A 19,496-nucleotide genomic window follows, 5' to 3' on the forward strand; every position below is an offset into this window, starting at 1 on the left:
GGATTCAAACTGTGTGACTCTCCTACCCAGAGTTACCCAGCAAAAAACACAACGTGATGGTTGACTATAGTAAAACTAAATACAATTATACATAATATAAAAATGAAATGGACACTAAACAAGGTCACAGATATAGACATACATAAGACAAGAGATACAAGACAAGAGAGCAATATAAGATGATGGTGGGATTAAAGCGTGAATGACAGTATCAGTATAAACAGAACCTGTATAAACAGTAGTGCAAATATAGAAGTGTAAAAACTTAAGACTGGTAAAAGTGAACAAGTGCATATAGTTTTGTAAATGTCACAGTTGTTAAACCCTCTAAAGTTAAACAATGCCACATCTTTACAAAAGATAAGTGGGTATGACAGTAAAATATAAGCAGTGATGCGGGTACGGGTTGTGTTGAGTGCATGTGCATTCTTGAAAAGAGTAAATGATTAATATTGTAGCATGTTGAATTAATAACTTCTGATGAAATCTGGTGAAAATTAAAGATCTGTACCTAAAAAATTAAGAAAGTGCCGATGTTGGAATTCTCTATATACACTTCAGTATAACATCAACAACTAATCAAAATAATTCAAAATAAACTTAGGTCAATGAGTTTTAAAGTGTCTGGCAGTTGTAGCAGTGTGGCCAGCGTCAATAAGGCTTGATGAAGCAGCATTAGCATTGGCCGCTAACGACGATAAACCAGGGCAGTATTAGTGAGCGGTTTGTCCCGTGTAGCTTGTTTTAACATGGTAAAAACTCAGACTACAGTCCAATATACTCGTCTCTGAACGGGGAAAGAGCTAGCGCTGTGGTTAGTGGCTAATGTTAATGCTGCTGCATCCCAGCCTTAGTGCTGGAGAAACTTCACTGAAACTTATAACACTTATAACCCTGTACTTCAGCGGAGGGGTTTTACTGCTCCTTAATACCTGACTGGTAGAATTTATACATAGGGCACATCAGATTATAAAGTGCACTGATGATTTTTGGGAAAATTAAGGATTTAAAATGTAAGATTTAAAGTGCCCCTTGTAGTCTAAAAAATATAATCTTTTTTTTTGTTACAGTATTGTTCAGCCTTACTCTGCATAGTTTAGTTTAGCTAGCTTATCACTGTTAGCCATGGAAATAAAGGACCTGGACATAAAAAATAATCTAAAGTCATTAGATAATTAACTAGTAATTATAATAAATTATCTAACACAATTGTAAATTCTCTACAATATACGTTATTTTATATTTTGATTCCTGTAGCCTTTTTACAGCTCCTAGACTCAGCTTCATGTTGTACAGTACTACATTGTACTGTGACTTCTTGCTTTGTGGCCTAAAATGTGTGTACTATTCTTTTCTGTTCTGCCGTATCAGGGCAACCTGGCAGAGTGACTGTAAGAGCTGGTTACATGGGCATGAGGTTTATGAGGTGCATACAGAAATATGCCTTCTTGTCTTAGAGGCAGCTTTTTAGGGTATGTTTAGAGGAGCTGTGGAAAGATGGAAGCTGTAGGAGGTAGAGGGGGATTTCCGAAGAGAGGGGTTTCGGGATAAAGTGGGCAGTCCGTTCTGAGAATGTTCTTTAGGAAACCAGAGAACGGGACTACACAGGAAAGTATGTCTCTATGAAACGTGTATCATTTCAAATGGGCTTAATGCTCCCCCACTGAAAAAAACAATAGATCTGTCAGTCAGGGCTGCAGTGGAACTTGAGGTGTGTGAGAAAGACAATGGAACGAAAGTGCTAAATATTGTTTTTTTGCGTGGCGACCCATGTCAAAGTCTTATATATCTGTCAGTGTACTATACTTTTGTTAAATACTTTTTCTTAAACAGTCACTGTATGACAAACTGTTATCTGAAGTAACAGATAAAAACAGTAGCAGCGGTTCTGTGAATTTGGTCAGTTTTTTCACATTTTTATAGATGTAAGCATGCCAGAGATAAGCAAACCTGTTTTAAAAGTGCTGAACAATTCTACACACTTTAAATCAGCATACACTGCCTGGAGGCAGGCAGACAGGTTGCGCAGTGCTAGCTGTAATAGTACCGTATTTTTCTCACTATAAGGTGCACTTAAAATCCTTAAATTTTTCCAAAATTGTCAGTACGCCTTTTAATCCGGTGCACTTTGTATATGAATTTTACCAGTTAGGTTGTAAAGTGCTGTAAAGCCAGTCCGCTGAAGTGAAGACTTATACAGGACTTTCAGTTTAGTTTTCCAGCACCGAGGCTGGAGCAGTTTAAACATTAGCTGTTAATGCTGCTGCACCCAGCCTTAGTGGAAATCTGGAGATCTAAGCTTACTGTAAATAAACGGAAGCGCTTTACTCACCCAAATAAACGGTTTTCAGGAAAGAAATCTGTGTAGATTTACATTAGACACTTAATTGACTTTTTTTTTAAGAATTATAGACCTGCTGTTTTACTAGTGTCACATAATAGACATGTATTTTTAGTGTGCCTTATAATCTACTTCACCTTATGGTGTGAACAATACAGTAGCCTGTTTGTGCCTTAAATTTTGTTTTTAAAAAGCAGATTTTAGATAAAAGCCATGTTTTGTCTAGTTGAATTGTCATTTGCTGTAAGGGCGGAATATGAACATTTAATGTGTAGCTTAAATTAGCAGCTTCAGAAGAACAACACTTTGACTGTTGTGCTATCCAGAAGCCGTGGTGAAGGAGTTACAGTGGGAAAAAAAATAATAATACAGAAAACGCGAAAATCAAAATATTTTTAAAACCTGAATGTAGTTAATGATGACTATCAAGTCATAAATCTTTAAAGCCCCACTAGGTAGGATTTAGATTTTGTGCTCGTGGGCTCCCCCTACAGTTGCAGAGTGTAATAAATGTTTCAGGCGGATTAGTTTCTCTTGCTCGTTTTCTGGCTTTCACAGACATATTCCGTCCCTTTTCAGCTTCTGCCAGAGTGTCTGTATGTTAGTTTGTAAAGAATGAACCAGTAGTTCTTGTAGGACTGTTAGAACTAAAGGTCGGAAAGCAGGTCGCAGTTCTCGCGAGCGTTGGTCGCGGCCGCCTCGGAAAACTTACAGAGTCTGGTCTGAGCTCAGAGGAGCTCCGGCACAGACACAAGAGAACCGCTATTCCTCTTATTACACCTCAGTGCAGCATTGCAATGAGTCTTAAGCTGTAATTTTACTTCTTTAAAAAGTTCAATAATCAAGGAAATCCTACCTAGTGGGGCTTTAAGATGTTTAAGGTCGAAGTTCTAGACATGCTAAATTGGGCTGTATTTTATTGCAAAAATACAGCAAATGAAACAAATTTCTTGATTTTATTTATTGTGTAGAAGAGAATGGAAACATGCACCTTTTAGAGAAATCTCTTCCCTCACCTCCATCTCTCACACAGACCCAAGGATTTTCCATTAACAGGGCAGAGTTTAATGGGAAGGTTTGGTTCCCAGACACGGCGTGCTGTGCTGTACCCGGGGTAGCTTCCTTTTATGAGTCTGAACTTTCCTCTCTCAAATAGATATTGGGATATTCTGCTGTGTTGAAATCCTGGCACGGGAGAAAACTGTTGTGTTGACATGTGCTGCACAAACCACTGAGTTCGTTTATTAATGAATTCATTTATTTTAGACAGCAGTGGACTCTATACAGTAATAATAGTGAAATATTTTAAGCTGCATTTGTTTTGTTATTTACTTTTGATTGTTTGATTGATTGCAATTTGAATGCATGCATAAACTATTCAGCAATTAATAGTACATTTCTTTTGTTAAAATAATATGTTTTTGCTCCATTATTATGTTTTTGCTCCATTATTTATTAGACTGTAATTGTTTCAATTTTGTGGCAGTAGTGTTATTTTGAAATTCATTAAAATAATTCAATGTTTTCATATCGTCAAGAAGATCCAAACAAATGCTCTGAAATATTGTAATAGAAATATAGGGCCATATCACCAGATACGTTTAAATTGCTGTAACGTGGCTAAAATGCATCTCAAGCCACCTCCTGAATGATGTGATTTCGTATCTGTTTTAAATGTGTATTGGGTGGGATTCTACTGGCATTTTTACGTGTCTTACACAGGGAAACGCACAAATATTACTCAGGAAGTAAATGTCTGAGGTGTAACAAAAAAACATCCTCTCCAACCATGGTCAAATCATCTTTATTTTTTAAGGTTTTTAAATAAATTTATTCAGTTATATATTGTTATATTTCCTTCCTTTCCTTCATCTGCAGTATTGTAAAAATTTCGATTAAGTGACTATATATTTAACTGTGTTGTAAAAATAAGTTGTGTCCTTATTTTTGTATGTATGCTACCTCCAGATCATTTTTATGCAGTCATTGTTGTGATCTTGCCTTGTTTTGTCTCTTCATATTATGGTTACTTCTACTTATGTAACTCTCTCAGCCTCCCAGGGTGTTGATTGTATTATAAAATTGTAATCTTAGTGTTCTAGGGGATTGGTCGAACTGGTCTAAAGTTCTCATGTTACTCTGCATTCCTGTGTGAGAAGATGAACTAGGGAGCAGGATTATTGTGGCAGTGAGTCATTTCAATTTTGCTGCATGAATTATACAAATTAAACTTAATTGCTCCCATGTTTGGCAGACTCCGTCGCATTATTTTGTTTTTTCCTTTCTCAAAACAATAATTTTGCCAGCTTGCTTTCTGTCACTGTGTCTCTGTCTGTACAGCGACACGTGGACTCATGACACATGAACAAGTGAACATTCCCTGTGACTAGGGGTCTAACGGTACAGAAGATTCATGATTCGGTTCACACCTCGGTATAAACCCCAAAGTTTGGTACATTTTCACTACATTTTCAGACAGTTGGTGAAAAAAATAAAGAGGCTGGGCATTCTCTATAGCCTCACATTTATTAATTTCATAATAACAATAAATCTTCATTATAATTGTTTTGTTTTTAGGGATGGAATGTTGTAATGGGGCTCGAGCTCTTTTATTAAATGCTTGAAACCAGGGTTCTCTCCTACTGTCATCATGAGAAGCTCCATCTTTTGGATCTTGTTGAAACAAACAATGAGCCTTATTGTGGAGATTTATTAAGACCAAAAACAACAGCATTACTTTAACTGCTTAAGCATATTACTGGATGCATTTTAGTGTTTGAGTTCTTTTTACGAAATATCAGCTTTAGATTGTCAACATTAAAATATATTAGAGGAATAAAAATCATGATTTATTTATTTAATGCTGGAATTGTCCAGTATTATTGTGAGGAGACAGTAATAAAAGTGTATTGTGGTTTAGATCTGGCACACTAGATCATTTTTTTTTTTGCTGTATTATAATATGAGACAGGGAAAGAGCACCTAACCCTGTGTTCACACTGGAAGCAGGTGACCAATTATTTCCTTTGACAGGGTGCGATTATCTGCTCTCTAGTTCTGCATTATGTTCACTGGCCCCACAAGTCTCATACCCGTGTATTCTGCATGCGTTTACGCGAACTGAACCGCGACCTCAATACCACAATGGTTTGTAAAAAATAAATAAATAAATAAACACATGAAGTTACACCCCTACCTGCGATCTGCGGCCTGCGAGATCCTCACTGTTAGTGTCATCCATGTGCAGAATAGGATTGCATGACCTGCACATCAAATGTGATGTCGGAGAATGCTGTTTTTAGGGCAGAATAATGCACTTATTTTTAGGTTAAATGCAATTAAGGTTAAAACTCAGTTTGGTTGTTGGTTCTTTATGTACGTTACGCTAATACCTATTTTCAGCAGGATCAGACCATAGTGGTGTCAATCATTCATAGCTGAGTAAGTCAAATTGAGGACAAAAGAATTTGGAAAAACTAACAAAAACGAAACGCAGCCCCTAGATTTTGTCATTGATATTTAGCACTTTTAGCTCAAAAGAGCCCATAGTCATGTATGTGTCAAAGACCCTTTAAAAGATTTTTAAAGTTCCTTTCAGCACTCTGACCGTTACTTTAACATATGAAGTCTCTGAGTGACATACCGAACATCTTTTTACAGAATGTGGGTTGTGCTGGAGATAAAACTAGATCTTTTGAGAAGTGTATTTGTGCTTCTACAGATCTGTTCCAACATATTTTAGCAGTTCAGATGTAACTTTTTATTAACCATTCCAAAATAGATATGTTTTCTAGAACAAAATGGTACAATTGTTTGTAACATTGGGAGTTTAACCATAAAATATTTAGTCATGTAAAATTTTAATTTAAAGTTTATATTGGTTTTCAGAACAGGGTAATATTTATTATCTTATCTTATAAAATACAACATTACAAAAACCCTTTTCATTATCCTGTAAACAGCAAAATCTAAATATAGAAATACTTCTTCAGCTGTGTGTATAGGAATACAGTAACAGCTGCAAGGACACATTTGTGCACTGTAAAACTTTCACAATTCCCTAAACAGCCTTTTCTGCATAAATCGAGGGAGCTTGGGGTTCAAACCGCTCTCAGAGAAGCCCGTGGTAGTTCTAATATTAGTAATACAGGGTAAACTCACTGTGCCTATAGAAAATAACAATAAAACAGGGTTTCTACTGATACAGTCCTGTATCAGTCAGTCCTGTGTTCATGTACTGTAACGTAATTTATTTCATTATGCATATTTTTGATAGGGTTGTTTAGACATTTTTTGGTATGGCCTATAAGAAGACTATGACCACATCTAATATTTTTTATCGGTCACATTTTAAGTTTCTGTTCTTAGCTGCAACATACAACGCGTTTATGCATTTGTACACTATCCTTTGTTTTTGTGCCTTTTCCAGTGTGCATATCGAGTAATGCACTGATATGAATACTGTATCGGTATCTGCTCCTATACTGCCACTCGTACACAATATCTGTTTCAGAAGTGGAGAGCATTGAGCACTAATACAATGAAGCAGTTTCTGATGTGCATCCATGCTGTTAGACGAGATCTGACTGAAAGATTTTATATGATAGTATTTATTTTTTTAATATTTGAAAGAGCTGTAACTTTCGAACTAACCAGGAAAGGCTTTACTTTCAAGCTTATTATATATTATTTGGGATACAGAAAATAATAATAATAATAATAATAATAATAATAATAATAAGTATGAATATCAGGATTTATATTGTTGCTGTCCAGTGAAAAACAAGTATCTCCAAAACAGTAGCTTTACATGAGAGAGATAAAACCTTTTTTTTTCTTTTTTTTTTTTACGTTTAATGGAAGTATATGTCAAAAGAGTTTAATTTGGGCAATTTTGGAGAATTTCTATTGGACCATCGGACACAGTTTGTGTGTTTTAAATTATGTAGTAAACTAAAAATCCACATCAATGAAGATGCTTGTTTTTCATTGGACAAGGACAATAAGCGAATGTGGAGCAGTTACGTGGATCTCGGTATTGGTAATCTGTATCAGCAGATAACTTGAAATTCTGGCATTGGTATTGGTATCAGTATCTGTCTCGGAAGGGAAAAAGTGGTATTGGTGCATCCCTAACCATGGGGGTCGTCTTAACCATTGTCGTCCAGCACTGAATGACATGAATGCTGGAGTAGGTGAGTATTCTCTAACCGAATATATAGAAGAAAAGACAGGAGAAACTGCTGCATGGAGAGTTATGGATGGCGGGTGTAAAAGAGGAAGAGAGAGAGAGATATGACTGATGGTTCCTGACAGTTTTATTGTCTCTTAGCAGGTCAGCAGTCTGCTCTGGCTCTCCCAGAGCAAAAACACTATTCTGTACGTAGGCATTACTGGGCTATTTTTTGCTGGAGGTCAGATCAAACATTGACTGGGCTGTGGAGGAGTGGTGTCCTCTTCAGAATAACAGTGAAGCATGTCGACAGCTCTCAGCGCTGAGTAAACACACACACACACAAACACACACACACAGAGATATACCTGCTCTGCACCTGTGTTAACACACAATACAGGTGCATGTCTGTGCAAGCACATGTGTTTTGCCTGGGCTGGTGTTTATTATGATAAAATGATGTAATTTATATATAAACAAACGCCGTGCTAATAAATCTGCTGAATCACCATGTTTACAATATTCTTCTCTTCTCACCTGCCCCACTTTATCTTCCTAACTGAAAGTGCAAAAGCAGTAGTTTATCAAGTGGTCCACCCAGATGTGTCCAAAGTTTGTAGGGCTGACCTGATTAAATTCTGCATTTTTAGTTTGTACATAGATATTTATTTATTTATTTTATTATTAAGCCTTTAGAGGCCTACGTTATTATTCATTTATAGAAAATGTTAAATCACTGCTGCTTATGTGACATGAAATCTACATTAATTCCACAAACTACACATAACCAGAGCAAAGATGGCAACAAATTCACGAGAAAAAATTTAGAATTATTGGATTATTATTGGTCTGTCACTGTCATGGTGTGCACAGAACGCAGACAAGTACAGATACTATTAAAATGTTTATTACAAATAAACAGAGGTAAATCGTTGGTCGATACAGAAAACAGGTAATCACCAATAACAGGAGCAACATAGATAAAACCATACCATAACCATGAAACAGTCCAGAGTTCATACACGAGATATCCAGTGTCAGAGATAATCCAAGAGGCAGTAGTAAATACACAGTCCAGGTCAAACACAGAAAATCCAATATCAGAGGCAAAGGCAAAAATCGGCGTCGAGAAAACAAAAGGCAAGGTCATACACAAAAAGAGCAGAGACAAGTAATTCAGAAACGCTTTGTAAAGAGGTAGAACCAACAATACGCGGCGTGGGTGTGTGTGTGGTGTGCTCCTATATAGTGCCAGTGATTAGTATTCCGGACTTCCTGGAGGAAGCAGGTGAGGTGTCGTGATCAGGTGTGTGATGTCAGCGGGTGGTGCATTCTGGGTAGTGTAGTTGTTAGACTGAGATCCTCCGTTAGAGCTGGGTGTGGAAGGGACAGAGGAGCTAACAGCACCAGACGTGACAGTCACAAAAAATTAATAGACACAGGAAATGCTGTTTAACATTTCTGGAGTGGGGGTTTGGGGGGTATATGTATTTCCGTGCTTGGGCCCCATTTAAAAGCTTTTCACTTCCTAGGGTGTCCCTTTTCACATGATTTTAAATGTTAAAATTAGTTTTATTCTTGATGCTCAATCATATGTGTGTGAATAAATGATGATGATGATTACTTGTTTTAACAAGAATTGAATACCACTGTAAAATAAGACTACCTTTATAAAGCGTTTATAAATGGTTTACAATTAGTTTATTAATGTTTTCTAATTAGGTTGTAAATGCCTTCATTTAATAATCAGTAATAACACATACGTAAAATATGTTTGTGATTTTTGCGAGAAAGTCCGTAGTTTATAGAATAAAACCACAATGTTCATTTTACTTAAACATACACCTATAAATAGCAAAATCAGATAAACTGATTCAGAAACTGAAGTGGTATCTTATTTTTTTTCAGAGCTGTATTTGCTTGTGCTTTAATAGCCTAAATGTGGCTTCATTTAAATCATCTTGAATGAGCTCCCAAAAACTGTATCAAAACTTTGGGCAAACAGTGTAATTGTGTTTGTATGCCAGGCTTTTCGAAAGCAGCCCTGCTGTAATGTTTATGAGCAGCAGCACTTCTGTGGGCTTTAAAGCTGCATTAGAAGTTTTCCACAGGAAGGGTGCTGTTGCAGTTGCTTCCTAAACATACCAGAGTTTCCTAGAGGAAGGAAACTCCATCCATTGTTTTCACAGCTTGTTGCTATTGGCTAATATGTGTACAAGTTTTTTTAAGTGTTTGAGGTTATCTCTGTGGTGATTGGTGGTTTCCTTGTGTACTCTCTTAGAAGTTCTCGCAGCTTAGTCAGGAGAACCTGAAGTCCTCATCAGGCTCTTTTATTAACCAACATGTCAAAGAGAGGAGCACACTGTGTGCAGTTAGTCATTCTTGATGAATATTTTTAATGATGATTGGAAAACGCTGCTTCGCTGCGCTGCAGTAATTGCTGTTGTGGGCTTTTGTCTCTCATAAAATGGGATTTCATTATAATTGTGAGAGACTGAAAGCTCACTAATTGCTGTGAATATGAGTGATGTGTCCGAATGACGTAAGGTATTTTTCTGTTTTTGCAACAGTTATTTCATTTCTGGTTGTGTTTGATGGTAGCACAGTTTTCTTCTCTTTATTACTGAAATTTGTTAATAATATTAATATTGGGAGATGTTGAGGATATGCTGTGTTGGTTTAAAAAAAAGAAAGTAAGCTCCTGGTTTTGATAATGTTGAGAAAACTCCAGAACTTGACAAGCATAAAATCAGCAACTAAGTTTTTCGCGTTATAAAAATATGAACAACCTCAACAGCAGCTTGATCAGTCTGGATTAGACTTGACATCTTGCTGATCGAGGGCTGAACCCTTTTAATGCAGAAGCTTTTACAAAAAAATCTTGTTTCTTTTCTTCATTAAGTGGTTTGTTTGTGCAAGACTTTAAATATGCTGTACTTCTAAAGAACATGTCACTAGTCCTGTCGCAGTAACTGTTTATATGTTTATATGATATATTGTCCTAAATGTGATTGTGATTATATTATATTATTGGCATTTTAAGACTATAATATAATGATAATGTAAAGGCATAATGATGCATTAACGCACTTTTATATGGTATATGCTATTGAGAAGCACTGGTAACAATTATATCGTTCCTACCAGCCCAGGTAAATCGAATTCAGCAGTTAGTCAGAACCAAGCTATTTATCAGTCAGAGGAAGTTGTCTTGTCTTAGTCAGTCAGTCGCTGTTACACATTCGCAGGGCACAGAGCGTTTTCTGCACTTTTTAATCTTGTTAAATTGGACTCTGGTTCATTTTCTGATTGAATGTACCATATTTTTTTATTATTTTTCAGTAAACGTCTGTTTTCTGGTTTATTTTCATACATGAGACGGACTAGATTATAAGTGGCATTATGCAAAACTAGTAAGGAGAGGGAGTGTCGCTCTCTTTTCCTTCTAATTCAGCAGGTGAGTAAAGCACTTTAGTTTATTTTACAATGAGCTTAGAATCCCAGATTTCCACTAATGCTGCTCAACAGCGCTGAGGAACCCTGAGTGTTTTGGTAAGCCAGGGCAATATTAGCTAGTGGTTTGTCCCATGTAGCTTGTTTTAACATGGTAAACATGCAGACTACAGTTCGATAATACTCTCCTCAGAACGGTGAAAGAGCTAGCGCTTAGCACGGTTAGTGGGTAAAGCTAATGCTGCTCCAGCAGTGCTAGCTGGGGATAGCAGCATGCTACAGGCCGTTAATACTCTATTCTGAATGGTAAAAGAGCTAGCGGTTAACATGGTTAGCAGCTAATGTTAATGCTGCTCCAGTCTCTCTGCTGGAGAACTAAAGTGAAACTCCTGTATCACGCTGCACTTCTGTGGAGTGGCTTTACTGCTCCTTAATACCTGACTGGTAAAATTCATACATAAGGAGCACCGGATTATAGAAGGCACACTGACGTTTTTTCGTGAGAATGCAAGGATTTTAAGTGCATCTTACAGTGTGAAAAATATGGTAACTAATTTGGGCTGGTTGGAATAGACTGTTTAGTTACCTCACATGAGTTTGGCAGACCTGTAATGGACTAGTGTAATTTAATAAACAGTTGTTAAGTAATGGACCATTGTCTTGGTGTTTCCAGGTTGTTGTGCAGGCTTGATTGGTTTGACCTCTTGAGTCTGAGACTAATGTGGTTTCTGTGCTCTTTCTGCAGAAGTGGCGTTGAAGGTTCACCTGAGTGATGCCACCACTCACCAGCCCCTCTCTGCTGTGAGCGTGGAGATCTTCGCCAACCACACCTCCGTCGCCAGAGAGCTCTCCACCGCTGATGGCAACGCATTTGTCAGGTTCCACTATCGCCTGGGCGACCTGCTTGTAATCACAGCGACCAGGCGTGGCTACGTGCCAAACTCCGCCCCATGGCGACCAAACAGGATGCCTGGTAATGTTTTGTCTTGCTTTCTGTGACTTCAGTTTTCCTTTTCATCTTTTTCCGTGTTCTTCTTTAAGATCTCGTTAGCGGGATTAGCCCTACAGCTTCTGTACTTTTAGAAGTATAAAGCCTAGCGGACCACCTGCTGCCTATCCCCGGACCCTCCCTGGAGAGAGTCAGGATGGGGTAATGGAGGCTGAGGAGAGGGGGAGAGGCAGCAGGCTGTTAGAAAATGGAATGCTCTGCCGTAGCTAAAGGGATTAGCTTACTAAACAGTGCAGAGCAAAAGTGAAACACGGATGCTTGCACAGACAAACACAGAAGTGGAGCAGCATAAAGCCTGGCTGGTTTAGGTTTAGTCACTGCAGGGTGCAGAGTGAGGTGCAGAATGAGGGCTTGATCTACTTGGTTGTCCTGTGCAGCTTCTCCTGCGACAGACTGCAACAGTAAGGCTGTAACTAATGAATATTTCTAAAGATATAACAATAAATCAAACCATAATAATGTCACAATGCATTGATGAAGATAGGCAGACTCTTACGAACATAATTTGTTAAACAGCATTTATTACCACACTCCTGACTACATCCATGAACTCATTAGCATGTTACAAAAGGTTACAACATGGATACAGCAGTTATTTTTCTTTCTTCAGATTTTCCCCAAATAGACCACACAATGTTTGTGAGTTTTTTTTATGTACTAAAACAGCTAAAAAATAAACCGTTATTTATGTTAGTAGACAGTAATCGTTTCCATTTGCTTTTTCTTTCAAGACTTAAATCACTTTCCAGCAAAAACCTTCTATCTCTAAAAGATAAGGCTTAACATTGAATGGATGCCTGTTTGAAAAAAAGAATAATAATTTATGTAAGTTTTGATGCCAGTTTTAATTGGATGCAGTATATTGTGTGTGATATGTCAAGTTTTTTGTTGCACTGTAAAATATTTTAGCCAAACTGTTCAGCTACTTTTCTGAGAATGGTCCTTATTGCTGCAGGCTGGATATAGAGTATTGTTCACTGTTGTCATCTAGAGGATGGTCTGCTGGAACACAGTGATAAAAAATAAAGGATTGGAACTTGATCAGGCCTAAAATAGCTCCTGCAAAATTAATTGAAAAGATAAATTCAGCCCTTTAGATTTTAGTAATGTTATTGGAAAATATAAAGTGGTGATGCACTATCAAACAACGGAACCCATCTTAATTAGTTCATTCTGTGTGTGTGTGTGTGTGTGTGTGTCTCTCTCTCTCTAGTCTTTTCATCTCTCAGCTTGGATCTTCTCCCTGAGAGAGCTGCTACTCTGATGGTGTATGATGACGTCATTCAAATCGTCTCTGGATACCAAGGTAATTGATAAGTGTATGTATATGTGAGAGAAACTATTATATATATATATATATATATATATATATATATATATATATATATATATATATATATATATATATATATATTGTGTAATATGGAACCAGTAGAGCACAAATATGGGAAGTTTTTGAATTTGGCTTGAATGAACTTCAAATTATTAGGAATGTGAACAAGTGTGAGCAAGTTGATAAAATATATCATAATAAAAAAAAACTAAATAGGTGAGTCTATGAGATTTCACCAGAAAAAAACAGTGTTTTACCTTAAATAAAATATTAAATATCATGTTGATTCTGCACTGAGAGAGGTGGGGTATATTGGGAGTGGTATAAAGCCTTCCTAGCATTGAGCTGTGGGGCAGTGGAACTCTGTTCTCTGAAATAATGTGCTCCACTCACTTTTTTTTTAATGCAATCAAATCCTTACAGCAATGTTCCAAAATATAGTATATAGGCCTTGCTTTTGTAGTAAGATACTTCACTCCAACAAAAGCAGGATTATCTCCCATGATTAGAGAAAAGACACTGAATGAGCAGGTGTCTTACACACACACACACACACACACACACACTTACACCCGCTCTTCTTCCTAGGCCTTTCTTTTAGAACACTCAATCAATGTTCACTCAAAACAAACACACACACACACACACACTTTCAACCATCACAAACAAGGACACACACACATGCTCAACAATGGGGACGTAGCCTGTAGCCTAGTTTTTATTACCTTCCACAAGAGGACAATTACCTTGCAAATGCATACACACACACACACACCTGCAGCTTTGAGAGATCCAGTTCCATCTGCTGCAAGATTTTGGTGCAGCAAAGGGCGCCTCCCCTCCTGTTCCACACACATGCGCACACACACACACACACACACACACACACTTTTTTTCTCCCCCATTCAGGAACTGGTCACACTGCTGACAAAGCTCATGGTCCAGTGCTGCTCTGGAGTTAGTTAGTTAGTGAGTGTGTGTGTGTAAATGTGTGTGAATCTCTTTTGTTGGGCTTGCTTAACGCCTGTCCATTTAATTAACACTACCTTCAAGTATAAGAGTGCATGTGTGAAGGAGGCCCGGTAACAGAACAGGGAAGAGGGGAGATGGTAATAAGCTAAGGCCAGAAGAAAGTGGGGGTGGGATCTCACTGACGAAAAGCACTCCTTAGGGAGCTCCCTGACAGACAGCTGGGAGAACCATTAGAGTGGAAGAATCGTCTGTGTGTGTGTGTGTGTGTTCTTTCGTATGGCACTGCAGTTCTGCAGTTTAGTGGCACAGGGCATTAGCGGGTGTGTCTCTGAATGTATAATTCGTGTGCTGGAAAGAAGAGAATGGTCTGCTGGAACTGAGCCAGGTTTTAAAGCATCAACAATGTAATTCATTTATGGATATATTACCTGTTTTTAGGAATCTATTGCACTGATCGCAGACATGTGAAGATATGCGTTCCTACAGGATATAGGCAAAAGAATTGACACCTGCTTAACCCTTCTGCGATCTTAACATCCTGTTTACTCCACTTGTTCTACGGGTCAAAAAGACCACCAAAGCTCGAAATAAAGCAGCCTAATTGAATTTTAAATCCTCCAAATTTGTATTCTCCCAGATGATTTTTTTCAATGGCTGGTGTGATGAACAGGAGAAAGGTGGAGGGGATGAAATGTGCTGGTCATGGGCAGCTGAATACACTGTTGACCCTGGAGTCATCCTTATGATGTTTAATGCTGTGTGTATAAGAGAGAGTTTGTGTGTTTGGCCCTATAATTTTTCCTGGTGTTTAAATGCTTTTATAATTCATGGGTCAAAAATGACCCATAAGACAATCTTTTTACCCTAGAGGTGTACAGCCCACATGGAAACATAAACAAAAACAAATTATTATTATTACTATTATTACTATTTTTTTTTTTTTAATGATGGGGTGACTTAAGGAAAAGTCATAAAATTTCAAGTTGGAAAAAAATAGTTTAAGGTATTTTCTAAAGCTAAACATGGTAGCTGGTCACTTTTGACCCACAAGACAACACAAGGGTCCATGACTTTTGCCATGTCCATTGAAACTAAGAATGCTGCACTGACCCGCAGGACATGCATGTGGGGCTCTTGTCATTACCACCCACTGCGTTGCTGCCCACTGTGGGTATTAATACCTTCTGTGATGTATTTCCAGTTCACATGTGTCGCTGTGGATCGAGGAATGTTAAATGCAATAAAAAACTCTGGGAATGGAATGTCCCATCCATCTGGCACCCACTAACAGGCCTCGCTAAAATTACGATAATTCATGTTGCCTTGTCGTGAGATAGATAGATGATAGATAGATAGATACTTTATTTATCCCGAAGGAAATTTAGGCATCCAGCAGCAACAACACAATACAATAAGAAACAGATTCAAACATAAATTAAAACACAGAAGAATAGAGAAAAAGTAATATATATAAATATATATAATATATATATATATATATAAGGCTATAAAAACGTACTATACAAGGTAAGATATATATCTGTAAACAGAGCAGTGCAGTAGATGTTGGTAATGTTCATTAAATAATTAACAGAGCAAAGTGCAGTGTGCAATGACATTGATTATGAAAGTGGCTGATGTGATAGAGAAATATAATATAAATATGTATCTGTAACAAATATAGTTCTAAAAAGAGAATGTGAATATGTGAATACCCAATCATGAGTAAAGTGTACTTGAATGTAAGTGAGGTTGGGGAAGTGTTAGTGTAAATAATTAAGTGGTTGAGTAATAATGTCCATGTGGTGTGACTGGGTTAAACTCAGTCAGCAGCAGCATCCCGTCCCTGATGAGAGGAGTTGAAGAGTCTGATGGCTCTCGGAATAAAGGATTTTCTGAGTCTGTCTGTTGTGCGGCTCTGTGACAGCAGTCTGCCACTGAACACACTCCTCTGCTTCATGATGGTGGTGTGAAGTGGGTGACTATCATTGTTCATGATAGAAAGCAGTTTATCCAAAGTCTTCTTTCAGCTATTGTAACCACTGCTCCACTCCAGCTCCACTCCAACCACTGCCCCGGCCCTCCTGACCAGCTTGTCCAACCGTGATGTATCTCTCCGCTTCATGTTGCCTCCCCAGCACACCACAGCGTAGAAGAGAATGCTGGCCACGATTGATTGGTAGAACTGGTTGATCTGCAGAAGCTTCTTACAGTTGTTAATGTTAAATGAGTATGCTGGCCAGTGTTCACCCTCACTCACAAGATAACACTCCACAACTTATACAGGTGTGGGCATTCCTAAGCCGTACTATTACATAATTCTCTCCCACGACCCTTTGCCTGTCAGAGATGTAATTCAAAATGTTTTTATTCCAAAACATTTTTATAGGAAACATTTAGAAAAAACAATTACAGATTACAGTATGTTAAAAAGCCAATCTCAAGGTAGGACCACCACAGTTTCTGAGTGTCAGGGACGATATATATGCATGTCTTAAGCAAGGCTTAAACAACGTTTAATACAATAACGCTACTTCACTGGCCATTGGGAAGGAGATTCAGGCATGGTTAAGAACACACTTTCCAAGGGTCTTGTTCTGCTCTGGTTCTCGGAGGGTGGGTGTGGAAGACGTTTATGGCGGGATAGGATGTGGGGGGACTGTAGCTCGTGTCATGTCTGTGGAATGCAGACTCCCCACAATGGAAACTCAATGACATCATCACTCCCTTGAGAGCCATACAGGACTGCCTGGACGCCAGCATCTACTGACCTGCTCAATTTAGAGAGAGAGGTGGAGCGAGAGAGGAACGTCCGGGGAGGGTGAAGGAGATGGGTTGAAGGAATCAAATTTATGGATTTCCCCTAACCCCAAACGCAGCCAATCAGCCAAGATGTGTTTGGGGGCTGGAGTTGGCTTCTTTAGTGCTGCAAGGCAGTGTTAATTTTGACAACAAATTTTGATTTAGATTTTAGTCATAGTCTTGTGACGAAAATGGCATTTAGTTTTAGTCATAATTTTAGTCATCTGAAATGTTTTTAGTTTTAGACTAAAATTACAGTCAATTTAGTCAACTAAAATGTAAAGAGTATATATGTAAATGCTTTTTCTTCAGTTCCCTTGAATTATTAACTACACACTTATAAAATATTAAACATTTATTAACCAATTGTGTTTTATTGTTAATGTTTGAATGTGAAATGTATTTATATATGATTTCATGTATATTATTATTGTAGGTATGTAACTAAAAATATTTTACATTTAAAAATTTGTTCTAGAAATCAGTTTGAACAGAGCTGTAGATGCAAAAGCAAAGCTTTTAAAGGATCTAGTTTTATCTCCAGCACTAACCCAGCACACCTACTGTAGCTACGTTCTATAAATGAAAAAAAAAAACACATTCACACATTGTCCTGTAGAGATGCTCTCAGGATGTACTAAGAGACTTTGAGTTAAAGTAAGATACTTATGAGAAAGTGCTGTAAGTAACTTTACACAGACTTTTGGGTTAATATATTAACTTATTTTATTGTTATATTTTCGCTACATCTTTTTCCTTTATAAAACCGGTTTCTGCTGTCAACACTAGCTATACTTTTTCCCACTGTGGGACTAAACAGGTGATCTGATCTTAATCAATAAACACCATCAGCTCATGAAATAACATCAGCATTAAAACGTGGGTCTCTGCATGGAGATCTGTGGGACTTGTCTGCAGTAGTCTGAAGATTTGTGGTGATTCTAGCAGAGATGTCTTGTTTTTCACGACGTCAAAGGAGAAATATATGACCTCTCCTCTTTCTCTCTGCTGCTGACATTGTCAAGGTAACTTCCAGTCAAGCCCCATTAGTTACAGTTCACAGGAGAGGCTGTCCTCCCGGGTTTTGTATCTGACCGTGGCCGCGCTGCTGCAGGAGAGACCAGTACTGATTGGTTGACTACCCCGCTTGTTCCGCCCCTCCACCTCTCAGTTTGTGTGCTGGTGTGCTGGTGTTTCAACCACTGAACTGTTGAATGTGTTGTTTGTTGGACAACATGCAGGCTCCCAGATGGCATACGTTGACTACATTAACCTAGTAGCTTCAGTGCCGAACATGTCTTGGCTTATTAACTATGTTTGAAGTAAAGGGATGGATGTAAGCTCGATTTTTCCAGAGAAATGAAATGGCTATTTAGATTCCGATCTTAACTTTTAATCCTAGTATTTGCAAACTAAGTGAGATACCAGCTTAAACGTTTGCTTGTTTGTCTGCATGTTTGCTATGCATTATCGCCAACTGTGTGTGTGTGGGTGTGTGTGTATGTGTGTACAGGATCAAGGCTCCAGCCGTGGGTTCAGTTCCAGAGGAGAGCACTGAGTCTTCCTCCAAATGCCACCTACACCAACCTGACCTCGTTTCTTACTGTGAGCCACTCAGGACAAGACACTCAGCACTTCCCCTACCTGCAGGGCCTCCGCTCCAACAGCACAGGTAGCACACACTCACAAGCACACACATGTGCAGGTTTGTTTAATACAGTGTTACGTAGGGGTGGGAGATATGGCCCTAGAATATTATCATGATATTTTAGGGTAATTTTGCGATAACAGCATTCTTGGCAAAATGACAAAACCTTAAACTACAACTTTTATAATTTCAGGAATGCACTAATGCATTAATGTTTAATTTTATTTGCCAATGTTATATCATACAATGTGATATGGCACACTCATAATCAAGATTTTCAATGTCAAACTCAATGATCCAGAATCTGATGGTACTAATAATGCACTCAATATATCCAGGATTAAAGTAAAATAAATTATACTGGAAAGATATAATCTGTCTCTAGTAGATATTTAATCAGAATGCTACAAACAACAAAAAGTTGTATCCTGATGGACCATATGGCCTTAAAATAATATAATGATATTTCAGCTTATTTTTGTGATATTATTGCGTACAGTATGATATGGTACACTCCTAATGTTGTGTATATTGTGTATGTTTATGCAGGGATGCAGATCAAGTTTAGTACCTGTAGTAATTGTGTTTTTTTCCAGACATCCATTACAATAATGTTGCCTCAATGTTTCTACACTCATTGTTCATTTTTCAGCTCCACTGATCATATAGGAGCACCTTGTAGTTCTATTAGGTTTGGTTGCTGATTTCTCAGTGAATTTTAGACACTTCAGGATTAGTTTTGTTCCATCAGCAGCTCACCAGCAG

The 19,496-nt window shown here is 37.9% G+C and overlaps 1 protein-coding gene across 2 annotated transcripts in view; it reads left to right on the forward strand.

The window, feature by feature from the left end:
- The window catches only part of fam171a1 (family with sequence similarity 171 member A1), a 57,886-nt gene that overhangs the window by 16,532 nt on the left and 21,858 nt on the right, over window positions 1-19,496 (forward strand). Inside the window, exons 2-4 of one of the 2 annotated variants that reach the window (XM_022668752.2) lie at window positions 11,713-11,940; window positions 13,190-13,282; window positions 18,597-18,755. In XM_022668752.2, the coding sequence (XP_022524473.2) occupies window positions 11,713-11,940; window positions 13,190-13,282; window positions 18,597-18,755 (480 nt within the window). The remainder of the gene's footprint in view (window positions 1-11,712; window positions 11,941-13,189; window positions 13,283-18,596; window positions 18,756-19,496) is intronic. The other variant, XM_049464568.1, reaches the window with a different exon arrangement.

Source organism: Astyanax mexicanus, chromosome 1 (genome assembly GCF_023375975.1).
Source record: "Astyanax mexicanus isolate ESR-SI-001 chromosome 1, AstMex3_surface, whole genome shotgun sequence".
NCBI classification, from domain to species: domain Eukaryota; kingdom Metazoa; phylum Chordata; class Actinopteri; order Characiformes; family Acestrorhamphidae; genus Astyanax; species Astyanax mexicanus.